Below are 25,096 nucleotides of genomic sequence, written 5' to 3'. Positions count from 1 at the left end.
AAAATTTAATCCGGTAAACGGAAGGAGTTTGTAACACATTTCCAAAGGTAAACAACTCGACAATAACATGTGCTATATATTTAATTTCAAAGTTGACTTTAGGGTTATATGTCAAAATAAGGGGGTTGATTGTCTCTTCCATACTTTGATCATGATATAAATGTTTTCGAATGTATCGTTTCCCTAAATAAGCCATATGCCAGAGACTTGAACAGCAATTTAGGTAAAACGATTTATCATACCTATTTGACAAAAAGATAAAAGTTTATAAAACGTATAACGGCTTGATTTGCCGAACTTGATGAATGCACTATAGAAAATGCGCTTTCTAGTACAGTGTGAAACATCGTGGACGTTGCAATGTTATTGCTCCAATAAACACATTACAATTTAGTTATTTAACATAATTGAAATTGAAATATTTTGTTGTTGTTATTTTGTTATAGTATGATGTTGATGATGTTATGGACGTGAACGTTTACACCCTTAAAGCGTTGTATTGACTCTCTTATGGATGCATTGTAAAGCTAACATTGTTTGTCAAGCATTCTTAATGTACGTCTTTCTTTTTGCAAGGAACATATAATATTTCATCATTTCCATTTAATCTTCCCTTTAAATTCAAGTGGATATGAACGAATGTACCACTTTTAAGGCGTGGTTAAACGCATTACCCGGCAAAGTAGACAGAGAACATATTATCATTGCTTTGTTTGTCAATGTGTTCGGGCTTATTTATGACAATAGAGAGGCGGTCATGTAGGTCAAGGTCGTAAACTGATCGGAAAGTGCTGAATGTTTGATACCGGCCATCCAGTGTTGTCCTACGTTCACCGAGCATACGCCGAGTCCCATATTTGTGTGACAGAACGTAATAGAAGTGTGAAAATATGCCATCAAATGTCGTGTCGTTGGTCTTAATTGCAATTCGACTTGACACCGTGTACAAACCAGCATGACGAATAAAGATTTCACCCTCGTCCTGCAAGTGGGTTATGTGTTGAATGCTTGGCTGTGTCACAGTCTTCCCGTTCTCGTTCCAGAAGAGTTGATATAGACCTAGAGAATGGTTTGCATGACAAAACGTTAAATTTTTGGAATGCGATTGACTCGAAGCCTGCAAGGCAATAAATGTATCAATGGAAGGATGACAAACAAATCAGCATAGCATGCAGCGTTTGTAAGTTCATGGAAACGCTTTTCTTAACCTAAAATGAACCCACAAACGCACGCATACCTAACACATACTTGACACGTTTTGTCTCCTACCTCCAACAGGTTTGGATCCTGTGATTCCAACAGCCTGAACGTAGCGAGTATGATGAACGTGCGAGTCACACATCTGATACACTGCACCAGTCACCACTGGAATGTTATACTCAGAATATAAGCATCGGCTCTAGTTCTATTTGTGATCGATATAGAACTGTTTTTACAAATAATACACAGAGGTTTTGAATTTGAAATTTTATACTATCCATACATGCGCTTGAATATAACTTTCCTGATTCTTGAACTCAGATTACATTATAACTTTTTTATGCCCCCCCTCCCTTCGAAGAAGAGGAGGTATATTGTTTTGCACATGTCGGTCTGTCGGTTAGGTCGGTCCGTCCACCAGATGGTTTCCGGATGATAACTCAAGAACGCTTTAGGTCTAGGATCGTGAAACTTCATAGGTACATTGATCATGACTACTGGCAAATGACCCCTATTTATTTGCAGGTCACTAGGTCAAAGGTCAAGGTCACAGTAACTCGAAATAGTAAAATGGTTTCCGGATGATAACTCAAAAATGCTTAGGCCTAGGATCATGAAACTTCATAGGTACATTGATCATGACTGGCAGATGACCCCTAATGATTTTCAGGTCACTAGGTCAAAGGTCAAGGTCACAGTGACTCTAAACAGTAAAATGGTTTCCGGATGATAACTCAACAATGCTTACGCCTAGTTGTTTATAGAATTAGTCGATATTAAAAGTTTGCAACCTCTCAATGATATATATTAATTGGATATACACTGTTATATTACTTTAAATTGTAAGTATAAAAAATAACTCACTATAACGAATACGCTCGTAGAAAATATCCTTTGTTTGCTAAAAAAAAATGAAAACGTTGTTTTCAAATAGTATATTTTATATTTGAGTCATATAAATCACTTCATACATATGCATATTGTGCCATAAGCATACATGTCAACGGCATTAGCAGAAGGGGCCCTGGTAATTTCCACATGCGTTCTTTTGGTGGAATACACTCAACATGTTTAAGCGACTATATTTAAAAAAGTTATAAGGTCAAGTCTGAATTTAAAAAAATAATACGAAAATTACCACTTGCCTTCTGTGCAGCAAAACGAATAATTTCTGCCGCCCCTCCACAGCATTGCAAGTCTGGAGGTGCTTTGAGCTTTGCAATTTGACTGGCAATGCCAACGTTCTTGTTAAGTGGTACAAGGTCCTCACAAACCTTGCACAGGTTGAAGGTTTTCGGCTCGTTGTTAGCACTGCGTATTCTTGTCCAGATAATGGTAATGACCAACAATACCACAGACTTCACAACCGTGACCGTGATTAAGCAATGAATTGCTGTTTTGCAAATAATTTTCTGTAAAAAAAATCAGGAATAAGCAATAATACATGAATACCAATAATACGACAAAACCTGTTTTATTTATTAACGATTGTTTCATGAAATATCGTTTGATAATTATAGCTGGATAATAATAACATGTTTAAAAAATATATACTTGCCGCATCTGTACAGAAAACATGACTTTGTTAAATCGAACACATTTCAATAGGCATGTGTTTGTTGTTCATTTACTGTAAAGACTATGCTATTAAATGTTTAACTCAGATACTTGGTAATAATATGTCTTAAAATGCGCGATTCACGCCCTGCACTTGTTTAACACGGAAAGAAAAGAGAGTCTAAACATTTTCAATTTTACACGTATGAATGCTTTCTGAAGTAAACAGACACAACTAAAATTCCCTAAATAACTATTTGAGTGAAATGCACATAACCGATGTAATTAGTTGTGATTTCTATTTGCATTATAAACAATTAAAAAATTTGTAGTCAGACACAACTGCACAAGCTCTCAACAATCGATTTATTTTTACTTTAATGGCTTTAATCGCGATTTGTGTTCGATAAGATTAAATGACTTGTATGATGTGTCATATGAACTATTCTAATAATTTTCAATGACATCTGAATACATTAACGCATAACTAAAGCAAACAATTTTTCTGACCGTCGGCACAATAACTCCAGTGTTTAAATCACCAGGATTCGATAATGTGCATGCACCTTCGCGTTAAAAACGGCTGTAATCGGAATGTTTATTTATATGCCTAATGCAAATATCGGAAACCCACCTTTTAGCTAAATTGAATGTATATTGGCCGCGTTTGGACTCGAGCTTATACAAAAATACGGACATATTTATTTACAAACATTTGTGAAATATCCAAGAAAATGGGCTTCAACATAAATTAACACAAGAAATATTGCGACGCAACGAAACTAGGTTTTCAACGTTTTAGTTTTGAATTTGATTAACATAATTGTGCAATAATGCTATCCTTATATAGGTTTACATTAAGTTAACTACACATACACTTTAAGCGCAAGACATCCATGCAAAATCAGGTACTTAAGCGGTTCTTAAGCGGGAAACATGCTTTTAAGTATCGATGGCCTTGAAAATAACCCGCATGTCTCGAAATCAACTGAAATAAATATCTGCAAACAAGAAGCATACACACGCAATGTCACAGCAATGCCATAATTGAGTAATTCTTTAATAGGTAACAGCGACCATGACTTTGACTAGCATATCTCAAGCAAAATTTACAGATATGCTACATACATAAATAAGGTGCAATACCTTATCTAAATGCAAGTTTTTGAGCGAATGGCATTTTTCTTTTATTATATTGAATGACCTTGACCTCTATCTGACTCGTCCGAAATACAATCCCAAGCTGGGTAACCATGGAAGCTTGCTATATGCGAAGTCTTACTACGATTGGCGAATGCAAGCTCTACATGTATTGACCGGACATAACCTGCTTGCTGTTTTTCAATGTTTAGTAGCAATGTCCTTGACTTTGACTTTACTGACCACAAATGCAATTCCAAACCTGTATTTTGCACGCTACATACACAAACATATTTAAAGCAATATCGCAATCCAAACTTAAGTTTGAACAGTGACCATGAACTTCACCTGACCTTAAAGCAAAATCGCGTGCTATGTCTTTTTGCACATTTGCAATATCTACAGGTGTATCACGATTGGTAAATGCAACTCAAAGTTATTTAAAGTCCGTCTGTTTGGTTTCCGCACAAGCGCATGACCAAGCGCTTGCCAGAAATATCCCAATTTAATAGCCCGCATTTTCGACTTCGATTAAAACCTGGTTATATAAAATATACAAATTTATGTAACCATTTAAACGTGCAACGTTTTGCAAAAGACGTAAGAATCACCAGATTTATTTTATCGAGCTTAATACTGTTTACATGATTTATTTTTAACGGTGTTAAATTAACAAGAAAGGTGCATTTCGCATTTATTGAACTATTGCATCGAATGTTAAATTAATAATAGTGCAATCTTCATGAAGACTTTAGTAAATTATGACAGGGTCCCCTTACACACATATATATGAAGCAACTATCAATCGAAATGCGGATTGCAATCTTATTAAACTGATAACAGTAACGCATAAACACAATTGCAAAATGTATGTAACAATCTTACCATGACTTCTATGCAAGGCAAAGTGACCTGGGCAGGAAAGACATCTATGGAGGTCACAATGAAGCTGGACCAGGTATTATGTAGCTTTTTGTGCCTATTCATGATGTTTCATTTTATTTGAATCTTTGATATTAACACATACGTTAATTTTTCAGTTTGATGTTAACATGTGCTATTGATGTACAAACAATTCATCTGTATATAGCAACTAACACCCGAAAAGTGTTTCACACCAATCACCTGACAGATACCTTTTAACAAAAGCCTCAGACTTAAAATTGGCAAGGTCTTGGATTCTTGGTAATTGATACAAAAATTATTTCAGTTGAAAATTGAAACGAAGAAATTTAATTTTTCCAAAGAATGAAAATATGGATTATTTAATGATAGGCTTATGTTAAGAAAACCGAGTTATCACGTTGCTTTTAGGATGCGTTAATGGTTAAACGCTTCATGAATGAAAAGCAGTCCTTTAACTTCTGGAAAACTAAACTGATCAATTGTGAGAATTACCCTTTTTAAGTATTTTGCATGCGTTATGCACTTAATTCAAAATAATAAACCGACTTTTTATGTTAATTTCTTAATTCTCTTATAAGGACTACAACGTAAGATTTATTTAAAACGAACTGTTATGAAATACATTATTATATTAGTAATATGTTCAAATAAACTGCATTCAGATAAAAGTTGCCTTGCTCACACATTTCTCATACGTTTCTGGTGTGTTTTGTCCATAGATTTGATGTGATAATTTTTATCTATTCTGTATGTTAAGGAAATTGATCAGAATTGGAAGCAGTTGCTTGAAGCCAAATTTTTGATGGTTGCAAGAAATCCTGCTACTAAAAGGTACACAGATGTTTTTGAAGTTCATAAAAATTCAATTCGTGCTTTTTTAATTCTATATGAATTGATATCATGTTAAATGATGTGTTAATCTTTAATTCATGGATTGCTCACTACTATTATATTTTCTGTACCAGTGCTGCTGTAATAAACAAATTGATACCGGAAGGTCCCGAAGAGGAGGCATTGTTCAAACTCGGTGAAGGTATGTGACACTTATTTGAGTATTCCAGTTTTTATTTACCGGATACTACTGCCCCCTCGCAAAAGCCAAATGTCTATTAAAAATCACCCTTGCCCATGTGAAGAACTCGAACAATAGCATTTTTGAAACATGAAGTCTTGCACTATTGATAATTAATTATCATACCCTTGCAAATGATTTTTACCTTTTTTATAGACTTTCCGAACCTTAGCCAAATTTTGTTATAGCAAATTATTTTATACTTAAATATTCACGTTCTTCTGTGCATTATATGATTGCAGTTTTGAGATCTGCATTCAAGTTTGATAAAGCAGTAAATTAGTCTAAATCGGAATAGAACACACATTTGCACAGATTGACGCATGTCAAAAAATGATACAATCTGTGTGCAATTTTACCACTGCCACATGCATTTAATATTAAGAATAACAACTTGGAATTTGTATTAAATCCTTAACGGAAGTACAATTCTTCCGTTGCAGCTAAACAAAATTTGTTGATTAAAAACACGGCATAATGGATAATCAACAATTACTTGCTGTATAGTGTGACCTGGTAGACGATCTTTAAGGTAGCGCACCTCTAATGGGCACATATCCAAATATAACCTTATTAATTATTTTCTTAATCAGCATCATTTCACTGAACTACATGCAAATTTGTAGGTAGGCTTTCCATGCTTTAAAAAAAAATATACCGATTTTTTCAAAACCACCCCCACGCTCGGCTTTTGTCCAGTTTATTTTCATCCCTGGGGTATATAAAAGTTCCATAATTCATTCAAATTTCCAAATATGGGCATGCAGTTGGTGTGTACAGATGCTGTAAAGGTGTTTAAAGTTTAAACAAGATGAAATAAGTATTCTTTTACAGACATTTATTTTTTACAAATTTTTATCTATGGAAGAGCGCCATGAAATGTAAGTGATTTCAGCCAGGTAAAAATTGGGTCGGTTAAAAACAAAGTGTCATAAAATTCAAAATAGTATCATTTAAGTCATATTTTAAACTTAGTTTTTATAGAAACACTATATATAGCAAAAATACCAAGAACTAGACAGATTTACCGTTTACTTTTTGAAATAAAAATAAAAAAGCAACATGCATGGTTCGTATTTTCAACAGTAAATCACACAATTTCGCCATAACGTTGTTTTAATTTTAATAATTGAAGAATGTGCATAAAAATTGCAACATATTTAACAATAAATATAGCTTATATGCCATATTAAATCAAATTACGTTAGAAAATAAATAAAACGCGTCGCAAAAAAGTATACGTCGTCGGCAGGATTCGAACCTGCGCGGGAATATCCCAAAATATTTCTAGTCTATCGCCTTAACCACTAGGCTACGGCACCTAATAGTAGGCTCTTCAACCTTCGAAGAAATCGCGGGAAATCATTAGAGGTGCGCTACCTTAATAACTCTATATTTCCTATGTACCTGTCACTACTGCATATCCGATGCTTATTTTCTTGTATTGAATTCTTATTAGACACGAAGGCTCAGCGGATGTTGGAAAGTCAGAAGACATTGTTAAAGACACCGCCAGACGAGAACGAACGTTTGCTGATACATAACTTGTTCCTAGGGACCCTGGATCCGAAGTATGTTCTTTGTTTCAAACGAAATATACCGGAACTATCATCTTAAACAGTTTTTTGTAGCCATGATTAGCTGACCAACTAATAACATTTCATCGAATACATGTACTGCATTAATCTATACTTAAATTTGCCAAGAATACCATCGAAATTATATTATAACACAAATATTAGTTTTATATATCCGATAAAAAATATTGAATTATTGTCTTACGGAACAAAAAAGGTTGTGTTTGTAGATATTTTAGCACGTTACGTTTAAAAACAAGAGTCCGTATCTTTGCTTAGAACACTTGCAATGAGCATACCTTCATTGCTTAAAATCGCAGAACAAATGTTTACTAAACTTTAATGAAAATGCAGTAATGTTCTTTTTCTAATGATGCTTATTATCAAGATATAAATGTGTCATATTTTTAAATAGCAATTTTCGTCATTATTGTTGGTTTCTTTTTCAGAGCATCGACGTTCAAAGTTCCGGTTAAACCAGAATGCTCTGTTTGGATGGAGGATACCCTTCTGAAGAATCTGGTCATTTGTATGCCAGAAGTAGGTTCTCGCTTGAAACTAACTTGTTATATTTTGTATCTAGAGCTGTTGACCACTCAATTAATCTGTGTTATTTTTAAATGTTTATTATTTCATATGCAATAATTAATTTGCCCCTACTTCAAAAATATAACTGGGAAGGCGTATACAAACAGGACAAAAATGCAAGTAAAACAACTAAACACATTATAACAAAGTTTTATAAAATTAAGTTATTCCTAAAGCTAGGCCGATACTGACACTTAAAATCTTGTTTAAAGGAAGAAAAAGAATGCATCTGTGCTGGATACTCACAGAAGAATGGGTGTGCCCTCTATGTATATATTAGATTATTGAATTTTCGAACACGTGCAGTATTTTAATATGTATGTACGATGAATTTTTTTGTTATATAATTTCTCCTTAAAATTAAATCGAGTTTGCTCTTTGGGTTTTATCTTGCTTCTTTGATGTTCTTTGGAATTTTGATGCGCTTGGGGAGAATCGTTTTAATCATGGATTAATTTAAATTGTGTTTTTAAGATATTGACATTGTGCATTTCATATGTTTCTACTCAACACCTTTGGTTTACAACGTTTCAGGATTCTAATGGACAAAACCATTAATCGTTACTCACTGTATCACGCAATTCATTGAATGTTTATCCTATAATGTTTTATTAGGCTATTCTTATATCCAATCCATCACATATCTCACTTTTGACTGGATACAAATAAATCAACCAATAATAAAATGTACTATGCACGAGCGTTTCAGACATATTTGTCCATATCCACGGATGGTCAGTATTCAAAGTGTGGTTAGATTATAAATGCTTATCAATTGTTGTTCAAAAACAAAAAGCCTGCAAAGATTCATTCCAGTTCTTAATTAACCTCGTCGATAGGTTTTTGGGGATTGAGGTCATCCAGCTCCACACCTTACAATGTTTGTGGTTTATAGACAAACAGTCAAATAAAATGAAATTGAGTTAATACGTATATTTGTTGATTCATCTCAACATTTGTATAGATAACTGTTGATATTATACTAGAGGAACATTAGACATGTCTTCATGAATGCATGTACAATAAAATAGCAAATACACACACTGTTGGCATTCAATGCCAATACAAAAGTGAAACAGTAAGAAGAAAAAAAGAACACTAGAAAATAGCGTTTTGACCTCTTAAAATTATAATCTTGAGATCATCGAGAGATACACTGCAGTTTGTATAAAAAGTGAATGAATGAAATACTTCCATTTCAGCAACGTAATCTCTACAACAAAATCTTTGGCGGTTTTCTAATGCGAAAGGCTTTTGAGCTGGCTTATGCCAATGCTTGTCTCCATTGGTGAGTGTATAAGATTTAAAAAGTCAGTATGTTAATAGTGTCTCACGAACCTTATCCTGTATTAACAACAGCGGAATTGTATCGATGACTCTGTGCTATGCATCAGTATTAAACATATCCTTAACAATGTTTTGAGCTAACCCATGGATATAAGAATTCCACGTATCGGTATATGCCTATTCAAACTTTTTGTTGATCTGTGTGGAAAGTAGTTCGCCCGTTTTAAATCTCTAATAAGCTCCAACTTCGAATTTGTCAAGTTAATAATCTAGCAAACTCAAGTTGTGTTGGGGTTGCTTTGCATATTTCTCGATATTAAGTTGTTTCCAGTAAGTGACTTTCGGTCAGTTAACCTGTCTCATTTTATGTTGGCAATCAAGTATACCATTATCATGCCAATCATAGACATTGTTGCAAGGAAAAAGATTGATATGATGATGCTGATAACAGTAGTTATCATATAAAAACATTACTGCATTTTGCATCTATAACAGAATCGTTAAAAGTAACTGTTTTTGTAGTAAAGGTCGAGCAAAAGTGTTGGTTGTCGACGATATCGCCTTCAAGAAATCAGTTGAAGTAGGATCGTTCTTGTTCCTTTAATCACAGGTAGATTGAGCTTACCAATCCTCTAATTCGTCAGCAAGCTTTTATGTAATTACATGCAAATCTTATCGTCGTTTATTGCTTTATGGTTGGATAATTATTATTCCAAATATTTGTCTTCCTGTATTTGATTGGCTACGCACAATCAAAATCTTTGTCTCCAGCAATAGGTTTAAGAAAAACACTATTTACAGTGTATACCTGCATACAAATATCTCGGTATTAAACATGAAATTGTCAATAGTCTTCCAACTTTATCTAACATTGCTAGTAAACTAGTTATAAACTTTGAGACATTTCGATTCCGCATTGTGATGCTATTCAACAACATGCGTTGCAGACAGTAGCGAAGTATATTTGTTTTTAGCTCATCTATTTTTTTGAAAAAAAATTATGAGCTATTGTCATCACCTTGGCGTCGGCATCCGGTTAAGTTTTGCGTTTAGGTCCACTTTTCTCATAAAGTATCAATGCTATTGCATTCAAACTTGGTACACTTACTTACTTTCATGAGGGGACTGGGCAGGCAAAGTTAGATAACTCTGGCTTGCATTTTGACAGAATTGTGTGCCCTTTTTATACTTAGTAAATTGAAAATTTTGGTTAAGTTTTGTGTTTAGGTCCATTTTATTCCTTAAGTATCAAAGCTATTGCTTTCATACTTCCAACACTTACTAACTATCGTAAGGGGACTGTACAGGCAAGTTATGTAACTCTGACTGGCATTTTGACGAAATTATGGGCCCTTTATACTTGAATATTTGGTTAAGTTTTGTGTTTTGGTCCACTTTACCCCGAAAGTATCATAGATATTGCTTTCATACTTGGAACACTCGCAAACTATCATAAGGGGACAGTAAAAGACAAGTTGCATAACACTGGTTGTCATTTTTACGGAATTATGGCCCTTTTTTGACTTAGTAACTTTGAATATATGGTTACATTTTGTGTTTGGATCCACTTTACTTCTAAAGTATCAAGGCTATTGCTTTCAAACTTCAAATACTTTCATGCTATCATGAGGGTACTGTACATGGCAAGTTGAATTTTACCTTGACCTTATTATTAAATTTTGCTAAAATTGATATAACTTCTTTATTTATGATTAGATTTGATTGATACCTTGACAAAACAACTCTTACCTGACATACCACAATAGACTCCACCCGAACCATCCCCCATGCCCCCCCCCGAATCCCCCCTCAATCAGCCCCCCAATTTTTTTTAAAGATCATCTAATAAATGACCACCACACCGTCACACTATACCCCCCCCCCCACCACACCCCAAAAAAATAATTTTATTCCCCCGGTAGGGTGGCATATAGCAGTTGAACTGTCTGTCAGTATGTCAGTCAGTCTGTCCGTCCGTCCGAAAATCACTTTAACATTGGCCATAACTTTTAATGCCCCCCCCTAGGGTGGCATATAGCAGTTGAACTGTCCGTCAGTCAGTATGTGTGTATATCAGTATGTGTGTATGTCAGTATGTGTGTATGTCAGTCTGTCCGTCCGTCCGAAAAAAAACTTTAACGTTGGCCATAACTTTTGCATTATTGAAGATAGAAACTTGATATTTGGCATGCATGTGCATCTAACGGAGCTGCACATTTTGAGTGGTGAAAGGTGAAGGTCAAGGTCATCCTTCAAGGTCAAATGTCTATATATGGCGTCTGTCCTTCCGTCCAAAAACTTTAACATTGGCCATAACTTTTTCACTTTTGAAGATAGCAACTTGATATTTGGCATGCATGTGTATCTCATAGCGCTGAACATTTTGAGTAGTGGAAGGTAAAGGTCAAGGTCATCCTTCAAGGTCAAATGTCAAATATATGGCGTCTGTTCGTCCGAAAACTTTAACATTGGCCATAACTTTTTCAATATTGAAGATAGCAACTTGATATTTGGCATGCATGTGTATCTCATTAAGCTGCACATTTTGAGTGATGGAAGTTCAAGGTCAAAGTCATCCTTCAAGGTAAAAAAAAATATAATTTTCAAAGCGGCGTTCTAATGAAGCTGCACGTTTTGAGTGGTGGAAGTTCAAGGGTCAAAGGGGCACAATAGGGGGCATTGTGTTTCTGACGAACACATCTCTTGTTCATTATTGAAGATAGCAACTTGATTTTTGGCATGCATGTGTTTCTCATGGAGCTGCACATTTTGAGTGGTGAAAGGTCAAGGTCAAGGTCATCCTTCAAGGTCAAATGTCAAATTTATGGCGTCTGTCAGTCCGAAAACTTTAACATTGGCCATAACTTTTTCAATCTTGAAGATAGCAACTTGATATTTGGCATGCATGTGTATCTCATGAAGCTGAATATTTTGAGTGGTGAAAGGTGAAGGTCAAGGTCATCCTTCAAGGTCAAATGTCAAATATATGGCATCTGTCCGTCCAAAAACTTTAACATTGGCTATAACTTTTTTATATTGAAGATAGCAACTTGATATTTGGCATGCATGTGTATCTCATAAAGCTGCACATTTTGAGTGGTGGAAGGTCAAGGTCATCCTTCAAGGTCAAGGTCATCCTTCAAGGTCAAAGGTAAAAAAAAATCAAAGCGGCGTTATCATGACGCTGCACATTTTGAGTGGTGGAAGTTCAAGGTCAAGGTCATCCTTCAAGGTCAAGGTCATCCTTCACGGTCAAAGGTAAAAAAAAATTCAAAGCGGCGTTCTCATAAAGCTGCACATTTTTAGTGGTGGAAGTTCAAGGTTAAGGTCATCCTTCTAGGTCAAAGGTAAAAAAAAACTAAAAACATTTTTTTTCAAAGCGGCGCAACAGGGGGCATTGTGTTTCTGACAACACATCTCCTGTTTTTTATCAAACATGGTTAAACAACCCAAATGGAAGATAATGTAATAAATTACCACACCCCCACACTATACACCCCTTTCCACTCCACCCCTCCCTCATTTGTGATTGAAATTAAGACAGGTCCCTACAGCTTTAAAAAGAATAATAGATGAGCGGTCTGCACCCGCAATGCGGTGCTCTTGTTATGAAAATGGCGTGGTGTTAGACGTCTTATCGTGCTGACATCATCTTTGTCAAGTTCAGTTTTGGGTCCGATCGATTTGAAAACTATGGCAGCGGGTCAAATCGGAGAAAAAAACTCTGAACACTCAAAATACCTCATTTGAGACCTAAGAAAGATAAAACAAACGAAATCTGAATGTTTGTCTTAACCATATCATTGTCGAGTCTAGAATAAGCTCCTGTGAATTTCATCGAAGTTGTTTTAACTTTTACTCACGTGGTTGTACGTTGTTATAAGGTGGGCTGTTTAGGTCCATCATTGCTCTGTCGTATCTATTTAACACGACGTCAATACAACATATGTATTCATTACAACGGTACTTTCAAATATTCGTTCCCGAAGCTCTTTTTTTTCAGCGCAGTACATTATTATGATCAAACACCAGTATATAAATCTAAGGTTGAGTACATATTGTAATTCGAATTAGTAATATATATAACTTGTTGATGAAGGAGGTATTGACGTTTGAAAATCACTTGATTATTAAATGAATATAACATTTCAATCATGGTGGTGTAGTCACGGGACAATCAGAGTGTCATACAATTTATATAAAATATGTATACATGTTGTGAACACCTTGGCCAATCACATTATTGTGATATGAACATCAAATCTAAAACGAGTTGTCATACACTTTGGCTAATCACATTATTATGAAATGAATATCACATTTAAATCAAGTTGTTATACACTTTGGCAAATCACATCATTATGATATGAATATCACATCTTAATCAAGTTGTCATACCCTTTAGCCAATCACATTATTATGAAATGAATATAATTTCTAAATCATCTCACATTTTTATGATATGAATATTGTGGTGATTTTTAACCTACCACCGTTCTTTACTTACGTTCATTTTTCTTTGGGTAAATTGTTCCTTTTAGTTAATATATTAAAAGCGTCCATTGATTTCCGGTAAGCATTGTTGACGTTTAATTCATTGTTGAAAATATGCCTAGAAATTTATCGTTGTATGTCGTTGTATGTTGTTTTTATATCCATTTGTTTAATAAATGTTTATTCTGTTGATAAAGACCAGAATCTCATTATTATGCTTTATAATTAAGTCAAACCACTATTACGTAGATCTCAACTGTATCACTATGGAAATGTCCGAGTAACGCCGCATGAGCAGATAGTATAAAAGCGCGCGTTTCTTCTATGAAAAGTCAGTTGTACTGCCGACTTCGTCGAGTTAACATCGCGAAATTAGGTAATTAAATTATATTATTAACATACATTAGGGACTTTGGGCACATAGAGACTGGCTATCCTCTTCAAACGTTCTGAGAGCCTTGAAGTTGGATTCCTACCCCTCAGCAGCCCGGGTCGCTAATAGTTGATATATAAGTCACATACCTTCACACAACACTACAAGGCTCCATACCTAGGGTAACGAGTCACACAGACTCGGAGTCATAACGAAGTGTTCCGAGACATAGGTCTCCATACATAGTCTCGAGGTCATAGGTCTCCATATATAGCTCCGAGTCATAGGTCTCCATACATAGCTCCGAGACATAGGTCTCCATACATAGACCCGAAGACATAGGTTTCCATACATAGTCTCGAGGTCATAGGTCTCCATACAACGTCTCGAGGACATAGGTCTCCATACATAGCTCCGAGGCATAGGGTTCCATACATAATTCTGAGACATAGGTCTCCATACATAGACCCGAGGTCATAAGCGTAAATAGTGGGGTTCGAGGTCATATGAATATAGCATTTGATTACATTTGATTTACTGTTCCAAACCAATTATTGTATTAATAACCAATCATAAAGCAAGGTAGCTTGAGGAAAATTTTATACAATTGTATTGTGCTTTGGGTTATTGTCTGAACCATACTATAAAGACCGACGCTCGGTCGAAGACACGTTACAAAACTTGGTGGCAGCGGTGGGATAGCAGGATATCAGACCGTTATCCGTTACCTACAGCAACAGTATGGCGTCAGGCGGAGACCGAGAGCTCGATGCGTTGTATGAAGAGCTAGAGCAACTTCGAATACAAAACCAGAGACTCAGACTAGAAAGTGAGATCTCCGGGCTACAGCTAGAAATGGATAACATGGACACAGGGTCGACCGACCGCAAAAGACTGTCTCGAGGGGCAGGTATGAAACAAGAATCGTCAAGCCCATGTTTCTCAGAACACACTCGAGCACCAGACCTGAAATATGCTGAAGATACCCCGAAGTATGTAACCAAAAGACGGAGTACATCGCGACCCCAAGCGGAGACCCCGAGCAAGGAGCGTACCGCTATAATGAGACCTGCGACATATGATGGTTCCGGGTCCTGGTCCGATTATAAAGCACATTTCGATGCTTGTTCAGAATTAAACAGATGGACTGAAAAAGAGAAGGGACTGTACCTTGCCGTATCGTTGAGAGGTCAGGCACAGGGTGTATTTGGGAATTTGTCCAAACACTGCAATGACTATACAGAGCTTGTGATAGCTTTGCAAGAAAGGTTTCAGCCGCCCAATCAAACAGAATTGTACCGGGTGCAGCTTCGAGAACGAAAACAGCGTGCATCGGAGAACTTGTCAGAACTAGCGCAGGACATCAGAAGGCTGACAAATTTGGCTTACCCTACTGCCCCAGCCGATGTTAGAGAAACCCTTGCAAAAGAGCAATTTTTAGATTCGCTACATAGCGTAGAGTTGAGGATACGAACCAAACAGGCTAGACCATCGAGTCTGAATGATGCTGTGCGTCATGCAGTCGAAATGGAAGCCTACTACAAAGCTGAGCAAAAGCACCTTGCCTCAAGTCAGGTGCTGACAACAAGTACTGCGGAGGGCGATAGCCAGATCAAACACCAGAACGACCTCAAGTCCTTGCAGTCTGCAATTCAACAGTTACAAAACGAGTTTCGTGAGTGGAAACGACAAAGTAATAGTGCCCCGAGATCATTTCAACCTAGGAATACGAGCTCAGATAGACCACGGAATAACTTCCGAACACATCGATGGAACCCGAGGCGCACTAATGTTCCCAGGTATAATAATAGTCAAAGGTCAAATACGAATGCGTCACATAAAATGGACCGAAGTACAGGTGACAAGGGTGGTGAAGTTAAGAAATCCACTTTCAATGGGGCCGGCTTATTCTTCGTAACAGCACACATCGATGGTTCTGCTGTAAGCTGTCTTATAGACACAGGAGCTACACTTTCACTGATGTCAACACAGACCTGGAGTATGATTTGTGGCAAGTGTACCGAACTCAAATATTTTGACAAGGACATTTTCGCGGCTTGTGGAACGCCGCTTACTATCAAAGGTCAAACCACAGTAGATCTACGCATTAATGAGAAAACCTACCCCACTACGACAATTGTTGCGGATATTGACGGAGACATTATATTAGGTCTCGACTTTTTCAAACAGTATCAATGCCATATTGACTTGGAGTCAGAACAGATACGTATTAACGGAGACAATTGTACCCTTACAGGCCAAGGGGCTTCTGGATGCTACCGAGTAGTTGTATCAGAGAAAGTTCAAATACCTGCTAGATCAGAAATTATAGTACCAGCAGAGGTTACTGGCACGGACAAAATAAAGGAGAACTTGTGCATTATCGAACCGACATTGAAATCATTGGAAGCTGGTAGAGGAATAGTTGCCAAATGCCTGATACAAGGTACTCAGAAATTCCCCGTACGTATGCTTAATCCATCAGAACAGTCCCAGATCGTCTACCCCGGGACACTTATAGCGATTGCCAGTCCCGTGGTCCAGGTACAAGAGGTTCGAGTGAATAAAACTTCTACACGTGTAGTTGAGACAGTACCTGAACATCTCCAGGAGCTCTACATGAGGACGATAGATGGACTCAATCCAGAGCAACGTAGGCAAGTTGCTAACTTATTAAACAAATACTCGGATGTATTTTCAAAAGGCGATGGTGATATTGGCAGGACTGGGATAATAAAGCATAGTGTCCCTACAGGAAATGCACGCCCAATAAAACAGCCACCACGTCGTGTACCAATCCACATGACCGGGGAGGTCGATGCTCAGATCGACGAAATGCTGGACAGAGGCATCATAAGGCCATCAAAAAGCCCATGGACAAGCAGTATCGTTCTAGTAAAGAAGAAGGATGGTACCCAGCGCTTTTGCGTTGACTACAGAAAGCTCAACGACGTAACTATAAAGGACTCATACCCATTACCGAGAGTAGATGAATCATTAGACCAGTTATCCGGAAGTAGATGGTTTTCGTCATTAGATATGAACTCTGGATACTGGCAAGTTGAGGTAGAAGATGAAGATAAACAGAAGACCGCTTTCTCAAGCCGTAGAGGGTTGTTTGAGTTTCAAGTTTTGCCTTTCGGACTCTGCAATGCCCCGGCAACTTTTGAGCGTTTAATTGAAATTGTACTATCAGGATTGCACTGGGAAGTATGCCTGATATACTTAGATGATGTAATTGTGACGGGGGCTACGTTTGACGACATGGTGAAAAACCTGAACATGGTGTTGGAGAGGTTCAGAGACGCAGGTCTCAAACTGAAGCCCCGCAAATGTCAGCTATGTGCGAAAGAAGTTGAATTCTTAGGACACATTGTATCTGAGAATGGCATTAGGACTGATCCCAAGAAGACTGAGTCTGTACGCACATGGCCAACCCCAAGGTGTGTAAGAGACGTGCGATCCTTCCTAGGTCTGTGTAGCTACTACAGACGCTTCATATATCGGTTTGCAGAAATTGCAAAACCATTGCACAAGTTGACAGAAAAGGGTGTGAAGTTTGTTTGGACTAAGGAATGCTCCGAAGCATTTGAAGGGCTGAAGGAAAGGCTGACTCAAACACCAGTGCTAGGCCACCCGATCTTTAGTGAGCCTTTCATATTGGATACCGACGCCAGTGACAGGGCAATTGGTGCGGTATTATCGCAGAAACAGAATGGTGAAGAGCGAGCCATCGCGTTTGCAAGTCGAACATTAGCTAAAAGTGAACAAAAATACTGCGTTACACGGAAGGAACTTCTGGCAGTGGTCCACTTTGTGAAATACTTTCGCCATTTCCTATATGGAAAACAGTTTTTGTTGCGTACTGATCACGGTTCGCTTAGGTGGATTATGAACTTTAAGAATCCAGAGGGTCAAGTTGCTAGATGGCTGGAGATACTAGCATCATATGACTTCAAGATAGAGCACAGACCAGGTCGATTGCATGGAAATGCTGATGCTCTAAGCAGGCGGCAATGCAGACAATGTGGTGAAAACTGTCCGGACACGCGAGATGTAAAACCTGCAGTGAATATAATTGAACAGAGGGAACCCCAGGATAATGCTATATTAACAGATATTGTCTCAGCTCAGAGCTCTGACACAGATGTTTCACGTCTGAAGCAGTGGATCCTGGATAATGCACGACCAAATAATGCTGACGTTGCAAAATGCAGTCTTTTCCTCAAGACACTACTTAATCAATGGGAGCGTCTCGAAGTTAGAGATGATTTAGTAGTGCGGAAATGGGATGTGTTTGGGACCAATATTGTGTATTGGCAGGTCATCGTTCCGTTCAAACAAAGGCGAGTTGTGTTGAAAAACATGCATGGTATCAAGGCACCAGGACACCTTGGTATTAAGAAAACGTTTGAAAAGATTAGACAACGATATTACTGGCCTGGACTTCGACATGATGTGAAAATCTATGTGAGCGGTTGTGACGTTTGTGCTAAACGCATGAGTCCTGCTCGATCAAAAAGGAGGACCATGGCGAAAACGAAGGCTATCGCAAGTACTAGCACCTCGTTTTCAGTATGCAAAAAGGATGTACCGGTTACGGTTAGCTTCCGAGACCATATTATGACGTGTACCTTGAAGAGACTCGCATGCAAGACGTGCGGAGTGAACTTCAAGAAGGTCGTATACCTTAAACGACATTATGCCCGAACGGGGCACGATAAAGTTTCGCAAGGCAGTGACAAGGGATGTTGTTATGAGTCTGCCAGTGCTTGCGCGAATGCAGTGAATGATAAGGAAGATCAAGGCGAAAGTGACTGGGATTCCGATCCCGAGATCAGTGTGGACGAGAAGGGCTCTTCTTCAGACGAAGATAGTGACTTTGAGTTAGGTAGGACTGTTAGAAAGAGAACGGCTCCCACTCCTGTTCAAGCGCCGGTTAAGCGAGCCAAAGGTTCGGAGTCTGAACATCCTGGACCCAGTTGTCAAGTCAAAATCCTTGATGAACAGTGTAGAGGCATTGATAAGGTAGAGACTGGGAAGTGGTTGCGTAGTAGCGGCGTTCGAGCGGATTACAAACCGAAGGGAGAGAATGCCGTTCAAGTCGACAGTGTTGTCCAAATGAACAAAAGTACGCAGGATGCAGTTATCGTTGCTGAAAGGGGGACACAGACACGAGACAGCGTGCAAATGCTAAATGAATGTCAGTGCAACAAATTGCACAAGTGCAATTTTTGTGGAATATATTTCGAGAATATGGCCATGTACTTCATCCACCAGGGTTGCCATACCAATGGACAGCCTTGGAGGTGTAATGTGTGCGGACACACATGTAATGACAGGCAGTCATTCTTCATTCATGTCACAATGCAACACAGTGCTTAGACTGTGAAATATGATTGTTTTATTTTCTGTTAATCATTGACACTTAGGTAAAGTGCATATTACTGTTACAGAGTATTAAAGAGTATCATGTTTTGTTAATTTTTGGTGTTCTTTTAAGACTGCTTTGATTTGCCATGTTATGTTGTTTAAGAAAAACAAAATATATATATAAATACATGAATAAGCGGGACGCTTAAAATCGGAGGCGTGGGTAATGTGGTGATTTTTAACCTACCACCGTTCTTTACTTACGTTCATTTTTCTTTGGGTAAATTGTTCCTTTTAGTTAATATATTAAAAGCGTCCATTAATTTCCGGTAAGCATTGTTGACGTTTAATTCATTGTTGAAAATATGCCTAGAAATTTATCGTTGTATGTCGTTGTATGTTGTTTTTATATCCATTTGTTTAATAAATGTTTATTCTGTTGATAAAGACCAGAATCTCATTATTATGCTTTATAATTAAGTCAAACCACTATTACGTAGATCTCAACTGTATCACTATGGAAATGTCCGAGTAACGCCGCATGAGCAGATAGTATAAAAGCGCGCGTTTCTTCTATGAAAAGTCAGTTGTACTGCCGACTTCGTCGAGTTAACATCGCGAAATTAGGTAATTAAATTATATTATTAACATACATTAGGGACTTTGGGCACATAGAGACTGGCTATCCTCTTCAAACGTTCTGAGAGCCTTGAAGTTGGATTCCTACCCCTCAGCAGCCCGGGTCGCTAATAGTTGATATATAAGTCACATACCTTCACACAACACTACAAGGCTCCATACCTAGGGTAACGAGTCACACAGACTCGGAGTCATAACGAAGTGTTCCGAGACATAGGTCTCCATACATAGTCTCGAGGTCATAGGTCTCCATATATAGCTCCGAGTCATAGGTCTCCATACATAGCTCCGAGACATAGGTCTCCATACATAGACCCGAAGACATAGGTTTCCATACATAGTCTCGAGGTCATAGGTCTCCATACAACGTCTCGAGGACATAGGTCTCCATACATAGCTCCGAGGCATAGGGTTCCATACATAATTCTGAGACATAGGTCTCCATACATAGACCCGAGGTCATAATCGTAAATAGGGGGGTTCGAGGTCATATGAATATAGCATTTGATTACATTTGATTTACTGTTCCAAACCAATTATTGTATTAATAACCAATCATAAAGCAAGGTAGCTTGAGGAAAATTTTATACAATTGTATTGTGCTTTGGGTTATTGTCTGAACCATACTATAAAGACCGACGCTCGGTCGAAGACACGTTACAATATCACATCTTAATCAAGCTGTCATACACTTTGTCCGATCACATAATTATGATATGAATATCACATCTAAATCAAATTGTCATACACTTTTGCCAATCACATTATTATGATATGAATATAACATTTCCATTGAGATTATGTGCACGTTGGACAATCGTGTTTTAATGAAATAAATGTCACATCTAAATCAAGACGTCATACACGTTGGCGATTTGCCTTTTTATAATGTTAATATTACATTTCAATAAAGGTTGTTTACACGTTGGACAATCACATGATGGTGAAGGTACACGCCGAGGTTGTCAACCCGAAAGACGATTCAAGGGAGACTACCAATGACTTCTACTTCATGTTTGCGGCGCAGACCACAGCAGTACCGAGAGTTATACCGAAGTCTTATGCAGGTATGTCACTGCCTTTATTTCTTTAAGCTCAGATTTTGCACTAAACATAAGGGAAGAGGACAACGACAACGAGCTAGGCCTGGTATAGGGAGATAACCCTGGGTTATGGTAAGGTTATGGTTAGGGGTCGGGTTAGGGTTAAGGTTAGGGTTAAGGCTAACCCAAACCCGACCCCTAACCCTTACCCTAACCCTCTAACCTCCCCATGCGCATTACAATACCAGGCCTCGCTCGTTGTCGTTATCCGCTTCCCATAAATGTTTTGGATACTGTCACTGGTAAACATGGAAATTATGTGTGTATTAGTGCATGCATGGTAAATCATAACTGAATATTAGCAACATTCAAAAACAAAAAAATAAGAGATTAGCGAAATCTTGAACTGATGATGGAAGTCGACAGGATTTGTTTCGAATTATGTTCGAATAAAGATAACTATCGTAAAATGACAATCATTTAATTTAGTATTCAAATGTATGTGTTGTTTTCCAATTTGCATTTAGTTTATTTGTTATTTCACTAAAATGAATTAGAAGGCCCCATCACGGACATGAAAACAAATCCGGAAAGACTTGTTGGCGGTTCCTTAAAAATGTTCATTGGTAAGGTCGGTTCTTGCAAAAACTGTTCAAATGGTGTGTATAGATAGCTTAATACATGGTTTCATTGCACTGGAATGTTTTTGGTTGTACCCTATATTGTTGTGCCATCATGTGTGCATCTAATGAATACATCCCTCACGGATCTATGTAACCCATACATTTAACTTATGTATTTTGTGACAAATACTCGCTCATTTTATTTTATTTTTATGCCCCCGGTAGGGTGGCATATAGCAGTTGAACTGTCCGTCAGTATGTCAGTCTGTCCGTCCGTCCGAAAAAAAACTTTAACGTTGGCCATAACTTTTGCAATTTTGAAGATAGCAACTTGATATTTGGCATGCATGTGTATCTCATGAAGCTGCACCTTTTAAGTGGTGGAAGTTCAAGGTCAAGGTCATCCTTCAAGGTCAAAGGTCAAAAAAAAATTCAAAGCGGCGCAATAGTGGGCATTGTGTGTCTGACGAACACATCTCTTGTTTACTATTAATATTATTGTTATTGATATAATAATATGATTTTATTTTTATTATTTTAACTGCCACAACTACTATTCCAATAACTATTGTGTTCAGTAGCAGAACGATATAAAGTTATAAGTCTGATTTTGACATAAATGTTGAAGTTTTTCTGTTGAAATGCAAACAATTGTGACAAGTACCTTAATGCGAACACATTAACTACTGACTATTTTCTATTGATCCGAATCCCATGAACTAATGGATGGACTAATGGACTTGTTTGTTCGCGTAATGAGTTTTTGTGTGGTTACCATAGTTTATGCAACACATTAATCTTTGTGATCACATTTTTATTATTAAAAATACGTTTTTGAACGTGAGTATGTGCTATTTATCAACTATATCATGTTATATCGTGACTTTTGCAATTACCGGTTTAAGCCTTTAAATAACAGATACTAATTAATGTCTGAAAATAATTAGTTGAGTGGCACGCATTAAAGAGCGAAACATTAACTTAATTGACATGAACTTTTGAATCTAAGCGTATGAATATATTAACGCCAACACAATTATTTTTATCTAAATGGAATTTTAATAAATTGTTCAAAACACATTTGTTTTGCATTATTATGTTATCGCTTTTAACAAAGAATGCTTTTTGAAAACAATTGCTACATGTGTGCATTTCATACACCATTCATTTAAACAGACAACACATATAAAAACAAATAATTAATTATTAAATAATTTTGACTTGTTAACTGACACAAATTTGGTAAAATGCGAAATTGATATAATCAGGTAATCAATTATCATTATCGTCATTATCGATGTTACAAACGCTTCATTATTTCAACGATTTCGATTAGTGATAATCATTAAACAAACCGATATGTTTGAAATTGTCTTAGTTCTGCTTATTTTTATGCCCCCGGTAGGGTGGCATATAGCAGTATAACTGTCCGTTAGTGTGTCAGTCAGTATGTCAGTCTGTCCGTCCGTCCGAAAAAAAACTTTAACGTTGGTCATAACTTTTGCAATTTTGAAGATAGCAACTTGATAATTGGCATGCAAGTGTATCATATGAAGCTGCACATTTTGAGTGGTGGAAGTTCAAGGTCAAGGTCATCCTTCAAAGTCAAAGGTCAAAAAAAAATCAAAGCGGCGCAATAGGGGGCATTGTGTTTCTGACGAACACATCTCTTGTTTTTAATTATAATTCATTCATTTTAGTATGAGACTATATGGCAATTTTGTTTTTTAATTGTCATTAATCCAAACTTTGAACTAGGACCTTGACTATGTTGAAAGTATTTATTGAAGTATTTCTTATTTTGTGTTTTGTATGTTTCAGAGTCTATGCTTTATCTGGACGGCAAGAGACATTTTGATTCGTGAAAGAAAACTGTTCCCAGGGATCAAATGTGAACGAAAAATTCCCTCCAAGCGGGAAATATTTTAAAAATAAATATGGGAATAATTTATGTCTAGATACATATACAACATTTGATGTCAAATGATCAGAGCAATAATTTTCACAACAGATGTATAGCTAGTATCCTACATTTGTGTGTATGTAAATGATATACTTTTAATCAATTTGTTTCGCATCTGATTCTCTAGCGTTTTTATAAAAGCTTTTTAATAGAATCTCAATATGATTTATGTTTTGGACCATCCTTGTTCAGAACAATGTACATTTTTTTCTGTTAACCGCCTCTACGAATTGAAGTTGGTATTCTGGATTCATAATGGCCGTACATCGGTCATGTCCGTTCGTCGGTCTACGTAAACTTGTTCGCAGATGTCCATTTACGTATCAAGCTTTCAGCGTTTATCATGCTTTATTGCTTATGAAAACTTATCATTCTATTATTTGTATATTCCTACAGTATTTATTGCATAAAGACAAAACTCTTTTTCAAGTTACAATTTCTTTGAAGCGAGTAGTTTAGCTGCATTCAAAGGGTAGGTTGCGTCCAGGGAATGTGTTACTTCTGTGTTATTATGTATGGCATTTCATTCATTTAGCTCATACTATGTTTTCACTTACCTTTATGTGTAGAAATACATCATGTATTTAAAAAACACTCTTGATGTGTGTGTGTTGTTTTCCTTGTCTACACGATTTAACAATTTCTTTTTGATTGCAAGTCACAATTTTTGATGTCAGTCAGTGTTTTCTCCAACGTGACTCCGCGCACAAAATGTAAGTAGCATACGTTGTTTTAAAGGCATGATCAGTTGGGAATATAAGTCGAAAGTAAGCTTATGATCGCTTCTTTGCAATGAAACTTTCCTTTATATAAATAGTAATACAAACCGCAATGCTATTTAACTGGGTTTTCAATGTTTAAGGTACTTATTTTAATTAAAAAACTGTGCAATCACAAGATAAAGTTGCATGTAAGCTACCTACGCACAAATGTTCAGCGCTATACTTCCATTCTTACTTACGTTTTTGTAATACACACATATTGACTTCGACGTGGATCCAATGGCCTCATATGCAAACTAAGATTACGTATGCATGCAAGAAACCTGTTAATGGATTATACCTCATTACAACTGCAATTATTGAGCACTAATCGTGTTGTTGTTGTTTTTTATTTTTATTATGCTCTCCCAAAAATTTTTGGGGGGAGCATATAGTCGCTGCTTCGTCTGTCCGTCCGACCTCGTGTCCGTCCGTGCATAATTTTTGTCCGGGCTATTTCTCACAACTAATGACCGGAATTCAATGAAAGTTTATGGGAA

At 37.1% G+C, this 25,096-nt stretch overlaps 2 protein-coding genes across 2 annotated transcripts; one reads left to right on the top strand and one right to left on the bottom strand.

Annotated features, from left to right (window-relative positions):
• Positions 1–334: 334 nt before the first annotated feature.
• On the bottom strand, positions 335–2,608 carry LOC127836599 (uncharacterized). Its single transcript, XM_052363269.1, has 4 exons — positions 2,346–2,608; positions 2,065–2,101; positions 1,270–1,365; positions 335–1,059 (listed from the first exon to the last, which is right to left on the bottom strand). Coding segments are annotated over exons 2-4 (486 nt in total). The 5' UTR covers positions 2,066–2,101; positions 2,346–2,608; the 3' UTR covers positions 335–670.
• Positions 2,609–4,783: 2,175 nt separating this feature from the next.
• Positions 4,784–24,271, top strand: LOC127834320 (acyl-coenzyme A thioesterase 9, mitochondrial-like). The gene is given in 9 exon segments (XM_052360062.1): positions 4,784–4,855; positions 5,561–5,634; positions 5,769–5,836; positions 7,335–7,446; positions 7,902–7,992; positions 9,243–9,328; positions 9,850–9,937; positions 21,120–21,273; positions 23,694–24,271. Coding segments are annotated over 9 exon segments (789 nt in total). The 3' UTR covers positions 23,738–24,271.
• The last annotated feature ends 825 nt before the right edge of the window (positions 24,272–25,096 follow it).

The sequence above is a fragment of the Dreissena polymorpha genome, chromosome 6, assembly GCF_020536995.1.
Source record: "Dreissena polymorpha isolate Duluth1 chromosome 6, UMN_Dpol_1.0, whole genome shotgun sequence".
Classification (NCBI taxonomy): domain Eukaryota; kingdom Metazoa; phylum Mollusca; class Bivalvia; order Myida; family Dreissenidae; genus Dreissena; species Dreissena polymorpha.
This window is presented reverse-complemented; position numbering and strand designations above follow the sequence as displayed.

Coding starts and splice junctions, on each gene's coding strand:
- LOC127836599 (XM_052363269.1), bottom strand. Junction 1,060..1,269: donor AGGATCCAAACCTGTTGGAG/GTAGGAGACAAA, acceptor ACCATTCTCTAG/GTCTATATCAACTCTTCTGG.